The following is a 14,774-nucleotide window of genomic DNA, read 5'->3' on the forward strand; positions in this document are numbered from 1 at the left end:
GAAGATGGGACTTGTAGTTCTCTCATTCACAGATTCCTGTGAATGAATGACGTGGCTGTGTGAGTGAAGTCCTGCACTGTTGTGCTGTTTTTAACCACTTGCCGCCAAATCACTTACCTGGTACGTTGTTAGACTGCAAGTGGTTGTACCGGGTGATGCCTGCAGCTGTAGGCATCACCCCGGCACCGTTTTTTAGAGCTGACTGTCGACTCTCTCTTGTAATAACAACCAGAGCAACTAACCAGACAGTGGTTGTTACAAGCTTCCACGTCTCGCTCGGGCTCTCCCGTCCCACTGGGAGACCAGAGCTACTAGCCGGCACATCTGCCGGCTAGTCGGAGACCTGAAGAAAGCCTGGATCGGCTTAGATGGGGTCGCCGCTATGGTAACCTGGAAGCGATGACTTGACATCACCTCTGGTTTACCGCCATCTTAACAGCGCCATTTTTTGAAAATCAAAAGCATTCAAAAATGCTGATCTTGGTGTTTTGAAGTGCAAAGGAGGGCTTTGTGGTAGATCCCTCTATAAAGAGTACCTGCCATGTGCCTATTGCTGTCATAAGGATGTTTACATTCCTTGTGACAGCAATAAAACTGATCAAAATTTTTTTGAAGCAACAGTGTAAACAAGTAAGGCATCATCGCAAACGTCGGATCATGGGCAGTAATTCTAGCACTAGACCTCCTCTGTACATCTAAAGTGGTAAGCTGTAAAGGCTTTTAACCACTTCAGCCCCGGAAGGATTTGCCCCCTTAATGACCAGGCCATTGCACTGCTCCGCTTTAACTGACAATTCCGCGGTCGTGCGACACGGTACCCAAACAAAATTTATGTCCTTTTTTTCCCACAAATAGAGCTTTCTTTTGGTGGTATTTCGATCACCTCTACGGTTTTTATTTTTTGCACTATAAACAAAAGAGCGACAATTTTGAAAAGATAAAAATAAAAAAACAAATTTATTCATAAGTTTAGGCTGATATATATTCTTCTACATATTTTTGTCAAACAAAATCACAATAGGCATATATTGATTGGTTTGCGCAAACGTTATAGTGTCTACAAAATAGGGGATAGATTTATTTTTTAGCACCATTAACATTTATACAGCAATCAGTGCTATAAAAATGAACTGATTACTGTGTAAATTTCACTGGCAGGGAAGGGGTTAACACTAGGGGGCGATCATGGGGTTAAATGTGTTCCCTGTAATGTTTCTATCTGTGGGGGGATGGGACTGGAGAAGGAGACCGATCACTGTTCCTAATCCTTAGGAGTTGAAGATCTGTCTCTCCTCCCCTAACAGACCCGGGATTTGTGTGTTTACACACACAGATCCCCTTTCTGGCTCTCGTGCCTCCGATCGCGGGCATCGTGACCGCCGGCCACAGGCATCGGGTCCCCCAAGTGCAGCGGGCACGCCTCCAGCGGCATGTGTGCACCTGCTAAGGCTCTTAAAGGAGCCAACGTACCTGTACGGCTGTTTGTGCAGGCCTGCCAATCTGCCGCAGTATATGTATGTGAGCCGGTCAGGAAGTGGTTAAAGCATCGCCTATCGGTAGTAAAATTTACACCATTTGTCGCCACTGTGCGGGCGTGCGCAATTTTAAAGCGTGACATGTTTGGTATCTATTCTACTCAGCATGACATCATCTTATATATTTTGCAAACAAATTGGGTTATGTATTGTGTTTTTGTGCATTACAATTTTAAAAGTGTATTTTTTTCCCAAAAACTGCTTTTGAAAAACCACTGTGCAAATACCGTGTGACATAAAAAATTGCAAAACCCACCAATTTATTCTTTAGGGCCTCTGCTTTAAAAAAAATAAAAAATGTTTGGGGGTTCTAACTCATTTTCTAGCAAAAAAACAAAAAACTGATTTGCACATGTAAACTAAAAGTGGTCTTCAAGTGGTTAAAATGTGACAGCGGGGAGAGGATCCCCCACCGCCTTCCACAGGGGGGCAGATCAGGAGGACATGTACTGGAGCATGTTACATGTTACATCTTAAATATGGGTGTAATGTGTAACATGCTCCAAGAGGTGGACTTCTCCTTTAACCACTTACAGACAGGAAGATTTTCCTGCTTAATGACCAGGCCATTTTTGTGATACGGCACTGCGTTGGTTTAACTGACAATTGCGCGGTCGTGCGACACTGTAGCCAAGCAAAATTTGTCCTCTTTTTTCCTACAAATAGAGCTTTCTTTTGGTGGTATTTGATCACCTCTGCGGTTTTCATTTTTTGCGCTATAAACAAAAAAAGAACGACAATTTTGAAAAAAGAAAAAAAAAACAATATTTTTTACTTTTTGCTATAATAAATATCCACAAAAAAATTCTTCATCAGTTTAGGCCAATATATGTTCTACATATTTTTGGTAAATAAAAATCGCAATTTGAGTATTTTGATTGGTTTGCGCAAAAGTTATAGCGTCTACAAACGATGGTAAAGAGGGCATTTTTATGATTTTTTTTTCTCTTTTACTAGTAATGGCGATGATCTGTGATTTTTAGTGGTACTGCGACATTGTGGCGGACACATCGGACACTTTTGACACATTTTTGGGGCCATTGACATTTATACAGCGATCAGTGCTATAAAAATGCACTGATTACTGTGTAAATGTAACTAGTAGGGAAGGGGTTAACACTAGGGGGCGATCAAAGGGGTGAACTGTGTTCCCTAGTTAGTGTTTCTTACTATGAGGGGATGGGACTGACTGGGGGAGGAGACATATCACTGTTCCTCCCTGACAGAACAGGGATTTGTGAGATTACACACACAAATCCCCGTTCTGGCTCTCGTGCCCGCCATCGCGCCCACCGGCTACGTGCAGCGGACTCTTAAAGGGGACAATGTACCCATACATTGTTTTGCGGGAACGTGCCACTTTGCCGACTTATATGAGACGTGAGCTGGTCGGGAAGTGGTTAATACCTTCATTTCATTGTGTTCCAATTTTGCATTTTGTTATATTCATATCAGGATATTCAGATATCATAATAATATTTGTTTTGTTTGTGAATATATATATGCTTGTAACTGTATCTGAGACTAATAATAGTTATTTTCTTTGTTTCAGCCCCCATTTTACAACCGTGACATAGCAACCATGTATGAAAATATTCTCCACAAACCCCTTGTCACAAGACCAGACATAAGTTTGATGGCGTCTGGCATTTTGGAAGAGCTGCTTGAAAAAGATCCTAAACAAAGGCTTGGATCCAATAATGATTTTGTATGTGGCTTTTTCTCTCATGCCTACTTAATGCAGCTTTAATATGGAATGCTGATAATTGTTCACTTACTACACAATGAAAGTACAGTAGTTGAAAAATCCTCCTACGTAGGTTATACCTATTTATCTGCAGCTTTCTGTTCTCCAGAGTCCTTCAAATAGTACAGGTTGCACTTCTGAGCTTCAAGAGGAAGGGTTTGGGGATCTGATGTGTCACACTGCACAGGATAGAGCAGGGAGCTGAGTGGATGGAATGGACACACCCCTCCACACAGTTTAAGGGCCAGTTCACACCAGATGCAGTTCCATGCGCTTTTTTTCTGCACTAAAAATACATGCACAGTGTTTTCCATGTATTCCATTGGCTCTAGTTCACACCATGCAGTCAGTTTCTGGTGCAGAAACTGACCGGCAATGAAAATTGGAATACATGGAAAACACTGTGCATGCATTTTGTGTAGAAAAAAAGCGTATGGAACTGCATCTGGTGTGAACTGGCCCTCAAAGGAAAACATGCACAGCTGAGGCTGTCAATCATAGGCTGTGTGCTGCAACCCCCCCTTCCCCAGTATAACTTGTCAGAAGTGACTCATGCAGATAGCAGAGGAAGGCAGAGCAGACAGAAATCGCACTAGGTGCTTTGGATAGAGGCAAGTACACAATATAGAAAGATATACATAGGTTTCATTTCAGAGGTTTACAACCACTTTAAGGTGCCATAGAGCTAAAATAATTGTTGTGATTCAGACTTTGTACCCATTCTATAGGTGTAGCTAAGCACTCTGCACAGATTCTCTTCCCCTTATAGATTGACCTTGGGAAAAGGTCACATGATGTAAACAGAAGATCGGTAATCTGTATTTTTTTTTTTTCCCTCACGCTGTCAGCGTGAGTGGAAAAAAAAGCCGATCACCGGCTTCTCACAAAGAGAGCCACGGCTGCCTCATCAGTGCCACCTATCAGTGCCCATCAGTGCCACCTATCAATGCCTATCAGTGTCACCTACCATTACCTATCAGTGCTCATCAGTGCATTTCAAATGAAGGAGAAAAATGACCTGTTTTCAAAATCTTATAACAAACTATGAAGCAGTTTTTGGAGGGTTTTTTTCAAAATTTGTGGTCTTTTTTTCGTTTTTTTATTTTGCTAAAAAAAACAAAAAAAAAACAAAAAAAAAAAACAGTGATTAAATACCACCAAAAGAAAGCTTTATTTCTGTGAAAAAAAAAAATAATAAAAATGTAACCGCTTGCCGACCGCCGCATGTACATTTACGTCGGCAGAATGGCACAGCTGGGAAAATGGGCGTACCTGTACGTTCCTTTGAATTTCCAGTCATGCCGGCGCACGTGCGCCCCCGTCGCTTACTCCGTGATCGCGCCCGCGGACTCGATGTCCGCCTGTCTTCTGCCGATCGTGTCACGGAGAGGTAGAACGGGGAGATGCTTTTGTAAACAAAGCTTTCCCCGTTCTGCCTAGTGACAGGACAGTGATCTACTGCTCTCTGTCATCGAGAGCAGCGATCACTGTCCTGTGTGTTCAAGCCCAGCCCCCTCACAGTTAGAATCACTCCCTAGGACACACTTAACCCCTTCACCGCCCCCTAGTGGTTAACCCCTTCACTGCCAGTGTCATTTACACAATCAATGCATTTTAATAGCACTGATCGCTGTATAAATGACAATGGTCCCAAAATAGTGTAAACATGGTCCGATGTGTCCGCCATAATGTCGCAGTAACGATAAAAATCGCAGATCGCCGCCATTACTAATAAAAAAAATAATAATAAAAATGCCATAAAACTATCCCCTATTTTGTAGACTTTATAAATTTTGCGCAAACTAATCGATATACGCTTATTGCGATTTTTTTTTTTTTTTCTCCAAAAATATGTAGAAGAATACATATCGGCCTAAACTGAGGAAAAAAAAATGTTTTTTTATATATTTTTGGGAGATATTTATTACAGAAAAAAGTAAAAAATATTGCTTTTTTTTCAGAATTGTCGCTCTTTTTTTGTTTAGACAAATAGGCAAATAAAGACTCTTTCATAGATGGTACCCAGGTATTTACAGACATGGGGTTGAGGATTGAAGATTAGATCACTGACTGAAAAAAAAAAAAAGAACACTGCTCTTTAACCACTTGCCTACTGCCTACAGACCAACATTCAGCTTTCAGCGCTGTTGCACTTTGAATGACAATTGCATGGTCATGCAACATTGTACCCAAATTAACCACTTCAGTCTGGAAGATTTGGCTGCTCAATGACCGGTCCATTTTTTGCGATACGGCACTGCGACGCTTTAACTGACAATTGCGAGGTCGCGCGACGCTGTACCCAAACAAAATTGATGTCCTTTTTTTCCCCACAAATAGAGCTTTCTTTTGGTGGTTTTTGATCACCTCTGGGGTTTTTATTTTTTGCGCTATAAACAAAAGAAGAGCGACAATTTTGAATAAAACACAATATCTTTTAATTTTTTCTGTAATAAATATCCCAATTTTAAAAAAAAAAACACACATTTTTTCCTCAGTTTAGGCTGATACGTATTCTTCTACATATTTTTGGTAAAAAAAAAAAAAAAACGCAATAAGCGTATATTGATTGGTTTGCGCAAAAGTTATAGTGTCAACAAAATAGGGGATAGATTTATGGCATTTTTATTATTATTTTTTTTTTTACTAGTAGTGGAGGTGATCAGCGATTGTTATCGGGACTGCGATATTGCGGCGGACAGATCGGACACTTGACACATTTTTGGGACCATTGACAATTATACAGCGATCAGTGCTATAAAAAAGGAACTGATACTATAAAAATGTCACTGGCAGGGAAGGGGTTAACACTAGGGGGCGATCAAGAGATTAATTTAGGTGTGTTCTAACTGTGGGGGGCATGAGAGATCGGTGTTCATACTTAGTATGAACACACGATCTGTCTCCTCTCCCCTGAGAGAACTGGGATCTGTGTGTTTACACACACAGATCCAGTTCTCGCTCTGTCATCTGGGCACTCGCATCGGCTCCGGCAGCACGAGCGTGTCCCCTAGTGGCCAAAAGGCGAACCAACGTAAGGTAACGTCGTTTCGCCCAGGGGAGCCAACCTGCCGCAGTACAACTGCGGCGGCTGGTCGGGAAGGGGTTAAAATTGTCCAACATAAAAGTCTCTCTGTAACTATTTTCACATTTGTAACTTCTGTGCATTGCCCTGTGTCTTGTATTTATTTATTACAGGTTCTTATATAGCACTGTCAATTTACGCAGCGCTTTACATATATATTGTACATTCACATCATTCACAGCCCTCAAGGAGCTTACAATCTAAGGTTCCTAACTCACATTACACACATACTAGGACCTATTTAGACAGGAGCCAATTAACCTACCAGCATGTCTTTGGAGTGAGTGTGGGAGGAAACCGGAGTACCCAGATGAAGCCCACGCAGGCACAGAGGGAACATGCAAACACCAGGCAGGTAGTGTCATGGTTGGTATTTGAACTGTCAAGCCTAATGCTGCCAGTTGGAAATGCTAACCACTGAGCTGCCCCACATTTAACTGCATTGATTGATAGATTCAATAATTGCTCTATTAAATGAATTTGTTTTTATTTGCTTTACAGGAAGAGATCAAACGTCATTCATTCTTTACATGTATAAACTGGACTGAGCTGGTTGAAAAGAAGATCCCTTCACCATATGATCCTCATGTGGTAAGTAGAAGTGTTATCTCTGTGGTTATGTGGTATTAGCAAGAGATGGAAGATTGAAGAATTGGTTCATTAAACTGTATGAATGCAATTCAAACGAAATACACATCAAAGCCAGTAGAAAGAAATACCACAACATGTCCAGGCCTAGTCAGTATGGCAATATTAAGGCCCCTTTCACACTTGTGTGACTTTTCCAGCGACTTTGGACATCAGATTTGCATGACAAGTCGTACCCCATGAGTCCCAATGATAACCATTCATATCTGTGCGACTTCAAGTCCCACTGACTTCAAAGCATTCCCTGTACTACTTTGGTCCGACTTTGATGCGAGTTGAGGTCCATAGACCTCAAGTTTACACAGGCATTCCCTGAAATTGTGGTAAAATCATGCGACTTGAAAGTCGCGGCAGTATGAAAGGAGCCAGAATTGATAATGGGCAATCTATGATATGACCACAGCTGCTGGGGATTATTGCAGTTTGCACACCATCGTTACTTTTCAAACTGCCTTATGGAACAGTTCCAATTTATGAAATTGCCAACGACCGATCTAGAGAATTATAGTTCATTGTATGATTTGTATAAAATCATAAATCAAAACTTCTGGCAAGAATAAATGAGCAGGCAGAAAACTGTTAAAGCGTTTGTTAACCCCCCCCCAAAAAAAAAACAGTTTCTGTTCCCTTAAAGCAGGGATATGCAAATAGCGGACCTCCCGCTGTTGCAGAACTACAAGTCCCATGAGGCATAGTGAGACTCTGACAGCCACAAGCATGTCACCCAGAGGCAGAGGGATGATGGGACTTGTAGTTTTGCAACAGCTGGAGGTCCGCTAATTGCATATCCCTGCCTTAAAGCATGTTTGTGCTGTATCATTTTGCCCCCTGTATCACCTGCAATACCTGTCTGATCTTGCCTGGCTATGCCCTTCCTCTGTACTTTGACCACGATATATCAGGGCTGCTGAGCCTTGACACGGTTGCCAGCGTACGTGTCTCTGTCGCCTGTGTCCTCTCCCCTCTCTGACTGTCTGCTTGTGTCAGCCCCCCCTCCTGCTGCTCTCATATATAAAATTAAAACCTCCCATCCCCTCTGTATTAAAACAATACGTTCCCGTGTCTGTGTTATATCATAAATATGCTTATCTGTACTGATAACACAGCGTCTTCCTGCGATCATGTGACTCCTCGGCTCTGTCTCTCCTCTCCTCCATGGCTGATGTCGGCGGCAGTACTCGCCCCGCCCACTGGAACTGTCAGCTGGGCAGAGGAGAGAGGAGGCAACTGATCGCAGGAAGACGCTGTGTTATCAGTGCAGATAAGCATATTTATGATATAACACAGACACAGGGGAACTTATTGCTCTAATACAGAGGGGATGAGAGCTTTTTATAAAAGTGACTTAACAACCATTTTAACCAGTAATCGCGCATGTGATCAGTAAGGTGTAAAGAATCTTGTATTTCTAGTTATTATTCCAGGTGCATGTGAAAAAAACCACAGTGGGTTCTTGCCGGCGCAGGGCTTTGGTAGCTCGCAAGTTTGCTCGCAGTAATGGGTCCCTTGGATAGAACCTTGTCCAATACATTATCGGCATGGAGTTTGCATGTTCTCCTTGTGCCTGTGTGGGTTTCCTCCAAGCACTCTAGTTTCTTCCCACACTCCAAAGACATGCTGGCAGGTTAATTAGCTTCTGTTTAAATTGTCCCTAGGATGTGTGCACAATTTGATTGTGCACAATTATCATATTCTGCATGCTAGTGCCAAGCAATTGAGGGGGGTTTAGGAAAGGTCCTGGGCACTCCCTAGCTTTTAAAAAAAAAATTTTCAAAAAAAATTCTGTGGAAAAAAAGCGGTTGATGAGAGACTGAACGACTGACTGGATACAGTATATACATACATGTAGGTTGTATGCCCTGCTTAATATTACTGCACAATGATTCTACCTCCCTCAGTGCAAGTGTATTAGACTTAGTAATGAGAGATGTTGATCACAGTTCTCCATTATAGATATCCACTGAAGGGAAAATTTTCATATCTATATATAAAGCGGAAAATAAATTAAGAATGGGATTTCGCGCAAACACATAAATAATGACGTCAATGTTGTGTGTGTCACGTGACCTGTGTATAACAACTAATTGACAATAGTGATAAAATAAAAACAAACAAAAAATATGCAAAAAATTGTATATAAAATAAGGCCACGTATCATATATATAAAACGGACTCCTCAAATAGCAAACCGTAGGCATTACAATATGAAGTTTTAGAGTCAATCTATCAAAATGGATCAGAAAGCTAGTGTTTTAAGAACTTGTAGTAATAAGTTGGTACATAAAACATTTTTAAAGTATCCATGTTTTAACAATTTATGATCCAGCAAAATGACCCTTGATGACCACAACACTGCCTCACTAGTGACACCTGCACAACCCCTTCCTATTACTGCACCAACTACCTTAGATCTGCTTTTGGCCATTTAATCTGGGTACACGCGGATTGAAATTTGGCTGGCTTCAGCAGGGACCAGCTGATTTTTGATCTGTGTCTGGCCTTCTCTCTATTTTTAGCGGTGTTTTACCGTCAGGTTAGCGGCGCATTTCGGCCGCTAGCGGGGCGCTTTTACCCCCCGCTAGCGGCCGAGAAAGGGTCAAAACCGCCCGCAATGCGCCGCAATAGCTGCGTTTTGCCGGCGGTATCCCAGCGCTGCCCCATTGATTTCAATGGGGAGCAGCGGTGGAGGAGCGGTAAACACACCGCTCCTTCACCGCTCCAAAGAAGCTGCTGGCAGGACTTTTCCTGACGTCCTGCCAGCGCAGCGCTCCGGTGTGAAAGCCCTCGGGCTTTCACACTGGAGACAGTGCTGCAGCTGTTTGAGGGCGGATTGCAGGCGCTATTTTTAACGCTATAGCGCCTGCAAAACGCCCTTGGTGTGAAAGGGGTCTTAGACAGAAGTAATTCGGTAGATCAACTTCTGTTGAACTGGACTGTTGGAAAACTTTCAGCTGCAGTGCTAATTAGTGTATTGTGACAGTGGAGGAGTCCCCAATAGCACAGCAAGGAGGATTCCTTCATCCACCTCACTGGCTAATGAAAAAAAAAAAGTGTTTTATATTCAGCTTTAGAGTGCAGAAGGCAGGGGTTTATAAGTGACTAACAGCAGATTGCTCCCATCATGACACATTAGATTGTGGCTGGATTATTCCTTTAGGGCACACTTGTCAAACAAGTGTTTTTGCAACATGCATGCAACAATTGCACTTATCCATTGCAGCCCTCATTTATTTATAATTACAGAGCTGTAGTAATTTGTTTCTTTTTTATCTGGCCAGAGTTCAGCCTTAACTGATGTTGCTAACTGCAGCTTTTCATAAACTTACAGCACAAAGTACTGCTTGCCGACTACCTCACATAGGAGTATGGCAGCAGAGCGGATCTCCTTTGACGGTTCACATATCTAGTACATGATCCAGCACTTCTGGATAGGGGGCGCTCCGGCTGTGCTGTGATTAATCTCAACAAAAGCTGATCAATGGGTGCCGGCCAATGATTGACCGCCAGCACCCTCTGATCGTTGAGGAGGAAGACAGGACAGAGCTCTGTCAATGTAAACATTTTCTGTCAGGAGGAATGTGACAAGTTTTTGTGCACATGCCTTAGTAAAAGCAGCTTACAGTACACACATAAACACTGTTTAGGCACACATATAACCCTTTGATCGCCTTAGATGTTAACCCCTTTCCTATTTTTAGCACTGATCACTGTATTAGTGTCATGGTTCCCACAAAGTGTCAGATTGCCTGCCATGCACTATCGCTATACGCTTATTGTGTTTTGTTTTACCAAAAATATGTAGCAGAACACATATTGGCCTAAATTCATGAAGAAATTTGATCTTTAACATTTTTTTATTGTATGTTTTTATAGCAAAAGGTACAAAATATTATATCGGTCTTTTTTCGTTTATAGTGCAAAAAAAAAAAAATCAGGAAGGGGGGTAAATCTTCCACCGCTAAAGTGGTTAAAGTAGTGAAAACTTTGAAACTAATTGTGTTATTTTTCTTAATAGGATGGCCCAGATGATATATCAAACTTTGACACGGAATTTACAAGTGCTATGGTTCCTGATTCTGTCTGCATTTCTTCTGACTACTCCATCGTTAACGCCAGTGTTGAAGAAGCAGATGATGCCTTTGTTGGCTTCTCCTATGCTCCACCCTCTGATGACTGGACTTTTTAGTCATTTTATGTGAGCACCTAGAAGAGGCATTCTTACAGGGTATTTAATCAGCATAAAAGTCTACCTTATCCTCATAAAACCATTTTCTGAACTGAAGCAATAGCTCAAGAGCATACAGATTATCCATTCACTGGATACTGCATGGTGACATATGAGATAGTAACAACATATCAATGCTTAAAAATGACCAGATTGTTCAAGGTGGTTAAATGAGTTCTGAGTGTGTTGCTAAATTGGATTAGAAGCTGGTCTGTATTCATGATCTTCTGTACTAACCATCCATGCCCCTGCTAGATTCTTTACAACTTAGCCAGCTATGTTTGAGGACAAACTGAAACCTATTCAATGAGGAAACCTGTACTGAAAGAAGCATGTGGGCTACCATTTCCGACCTCTCTTTTTAAACATGCTGTTTTTTGCGCTTTACTGCTGATCTAATGGCTTTAATGTTTTCAAGGCTCTTAGAACAAGTACATACATCAGGTTTTCTGTCTTTTCTTGCTGTATGCTTGTTGTTTAGAGATTCAAAGTTGAACCAATTGAAGCTAGAGATAGCCAAGCAACTAGCATTTTATTGAACGAGGTCAGCAGAGGCAGCCCCATGTTTCTCTCAGTACAGATCTTTTCTCAGTGCTAGTTCACACCAGATGCAGTTCCGTGCGCTTTTTTTCTGCACTAAAAATGCACGCAGTGTTTTCCATGTATTCCAGTGGCTCTAATTCTCACCAGCACAGTCAGTTTCCGGTGCAGAAAAAAAAAAAAAAGAGCGTGCTGTATTTTTCCTGCACAGAACTGTACTGGAACCAAGCAAACTGTTTTAAAAACGTACCGGAACTGCGTGTGGTGTGAACTGTATGCAAAAACTGATCCGGAACGTATCCGGAGTGCATTTTTGTGGTGTGAACTGGCCCTAAAAATGCATGCACAGTGTTTTCCATGTATTCCGATGGCTCTAGTTCACACCAGTGCAGTCAGTTTCCGGTGCAGAAACTGACGGGACACTGACTGGAACTGACTGCATTGGAGTGATCTAGAGCAATTGGAATACATGGATAACGCCGTGCATGCATTTTTAGTACAAAAAAAAGCGCACGGAACTGCACCTGATGTGAACTGGCCCTAAAGCTTGGTGCATGGGCCTTGCAATAGGTTCAGTCTGGCTATCAACATATTGGTGTCCAAAGTATTTAGACACTGGCAATATTACAGTGGTGTAGCCACAGTCAATTTACTGAAGTGCAAATGTTATTGAATAACTACTTTTTTCTGCACACATTTTGACTTTATTACCTCTTGGTGGAGAATTTCATGATAATAGCTTTTTTAGATTTTTTTTACACTTGATAAAATTTGATTGAGCTAATTTGAGGTGTAGGGTGTTTTGTTGGAATTGCTACACTTTTCCCTTGTAGTGATATAGGTATAGTTCAAGCATTCCCAGAGGGGTACTCCTTTTTTATGTAGTATTAATATGGCTGCTGTGCAAGCCTCACTCTCATTGGCCAATGGGAATTCAGAATGTCACCAAAGCACTGTACTGGTTGTCCCTGCAACATACTTTTTGTGAGTAATACTTTTTAATTTTCTGCATTTAAAAATACTGAGTTGGCTTTCTTGATAGTATGTTTAACCCTTATTAGGCAAAATGAAAATGGTCCCAAAAAAAGCAAGTTTTTTGTTTTTGTTTTGTTTTGTTTTTTTAGGTGTAAAGGGAATGATGAAGGAAATAAGTCATCTGTGAAATCAAATTGTTTTTGATGATTAGAACATAAATAAAGGTTATTTAAAGATAGTTTCCTGACAGGGTGGACCCTGCTATAGACTACTGAGTAGAAATGCAGAGGGTTTCCGCCACTTTCTAAAGGCTATCAGTAGACATCTGTTAATTCTGATATGATCCAACGTGAAAACATCTTTATTAAGGTTGTTCCTTTCTTCTGTAAACATGCAGGTTTATACAGGTCTATGAGTAGTCAGCCCTGGCACTAGGAAAAATAGTAGGGATTATATGGGAAAAATGTATTCGGATTGTTTTTTCACCTTGAAATGACCTGCTTTTTGATGTAGAACAGTGTTTCTAAACTCCCGTCCTCAAGGCACCACAACAGGTCATGTTTTCAGGCTTTCCATTATTTTGCACAGGTGATTTGATCAGTTTCACTGCCTTAGTAATTACCACAGCCGTTTCATCTGAGGGAAATCCTGAAAATATGACCTGTTGGGGCGCTTTGAGGACTGAAGTTGAGAAACACTGATATAGAACTTTTATTAACGGATCAGGTGATGCTTATGACATATCATTATATAACCTAGGTCCTCTCTTGCCATGGATGTGTAGTTCAAAGGGCATAGACTTGCCAACTACACTAGGTTATGTCTGCAGCATTGCAGCTAATGGGACAGCCTGCAGTGAAGAGAGGGATTGGTGAACCGCTCTGTCTTGCTCCACAGAAGAGTTTAGATCAGGGTCCATTTCTGTATAAGAGCGTAAATTCCTTTTTGAAATAACAGTAACCAATCAAATATTGACATTTAGCACCATGTTGCTTTCTGACTAATTAAAGCTTTATGTGTTGATTTGTGGCCATGACTATAAGGTGCTACTCTATGCTAATGTTTCTGTGCCTTTTGTCTTTAATGATTTGCCTTACTATGTTCATTTTCAGAAAACTTTTCAGATTCATCCCCTTTAACATTTGGCAACCAACAGACTTAAAATTTAGTACAAAGAAATACCTAGCCTAAACAGGTGACAATATGACAGTATACTGAAATAACAAAAAACATTTTGGGTTGTGAGTCAGTTTAATTATAACTGGCAATGAACAATGACTGGAATAAGAATTCTAACGATTGTAGCAATAGTTGATCCCCTTTATTACTGTAAGGATATGATTGCTACATTATGGTTTAAAAACTGGAAACTAAGCTAGAAAATAGACTTCTGCCTTAAATGCAAAATTTGTGTCTTTTTTTGTACTATGCAAAATCTATTTTGTAACAGAGCTATAAATCATAGTTTTCTTTATAAAATGTAATTTTTTTTGTACTGCGAACAGCACTAGTAAATAACAAAGATAAAATATAAATTTTATGACTATTTTATTGCGTGATTTATTTCTTTTTTTATACTGTGTTTGTTAATGTTTAGTTCTGCTGACAATAATGCCATCGACTGCCTCAATATTGTTGTGGGTGGGAAAAAAAAAAAAAGATTACTTTTTTCATGGAGCTCTGGAATGGTTTTTGAATTCCTTCTAAAGCTAGCTATACACTTCTAGCATTCACTCTTATAGGGGCCACTGATTTACACAAGCTTCTTTCCCAAACCAGTACCGTATTTTTCGCTCCATAAGACGCACCTGGCCATAAGACGCACCTAGGTTTTAGAGGAGGAAAACAAGAAAAAAAATATTTTGAACCAAATGGTGTACTAAAATATTTTGCAGTGCCCATGAAATGCAGCCTGACCAGTGCCAAAGAAACGCAGACTGACCATTGCCATAAACGCAGACTGACCATTGCCATAAACGCAGACTGACCATTGCCATAAACGCAGACTGACCATTGCCA

At 41.0% G+C, this 14,774-nt stretch overlaps 1 protein-coding gene across 3 annotated transcripts in view; it reads left to right on the forward strand.

The window, feature by feature from the left end:
• Nucleotides 1–14,301, forward strand: part of SGK3 (serum/glucocorticoid regulated kinase family member 3) — a 125,307-nt gene extending 111,006 nt beyond the window's left edge. For all 3 annotated transcript variants that reach the window (XM_073631760.1, XM_073631759.1, XM_073631761.1), the window contains 3 exons: nucleotides 3,088–3,243; nucleotides 6,869–6,958; nucleotides 11,031–14,301. In XM_073631760.1, the coding sequence (XP_073487861.1) occupies nucleotides 3,088–3,243; nucleotides 6,869–6,958; nucleotides 11,031–11,201 (417 nt within the window). In that variant the 3' untranslated portion in view covers nucleotides 11,202–14,301. The remainder of the gene's footprint in view (nucleotides 1–3,087; nucleotides 3,244–6,868; nucleotides 6,959–11,030) is intronic.
• Nucleotides 14,302–14,774: the final 473 nt, after the last annotated feature.

Source organism: Aquarana catesbeiana, linkage group LG05, assembly GCF_042186555.1.
Source record: "Aquarana catesbeiana isolate 2022-GZ linkage group LG05, ASM4218655v1, whole genome shotgun sequence".
Taxonomy (NCBI): Eukaryota; Metazoa; Chordata; class Amphibia; order Anura; family Ranidae; genus Aquarana; species Aquarana catesbeiana.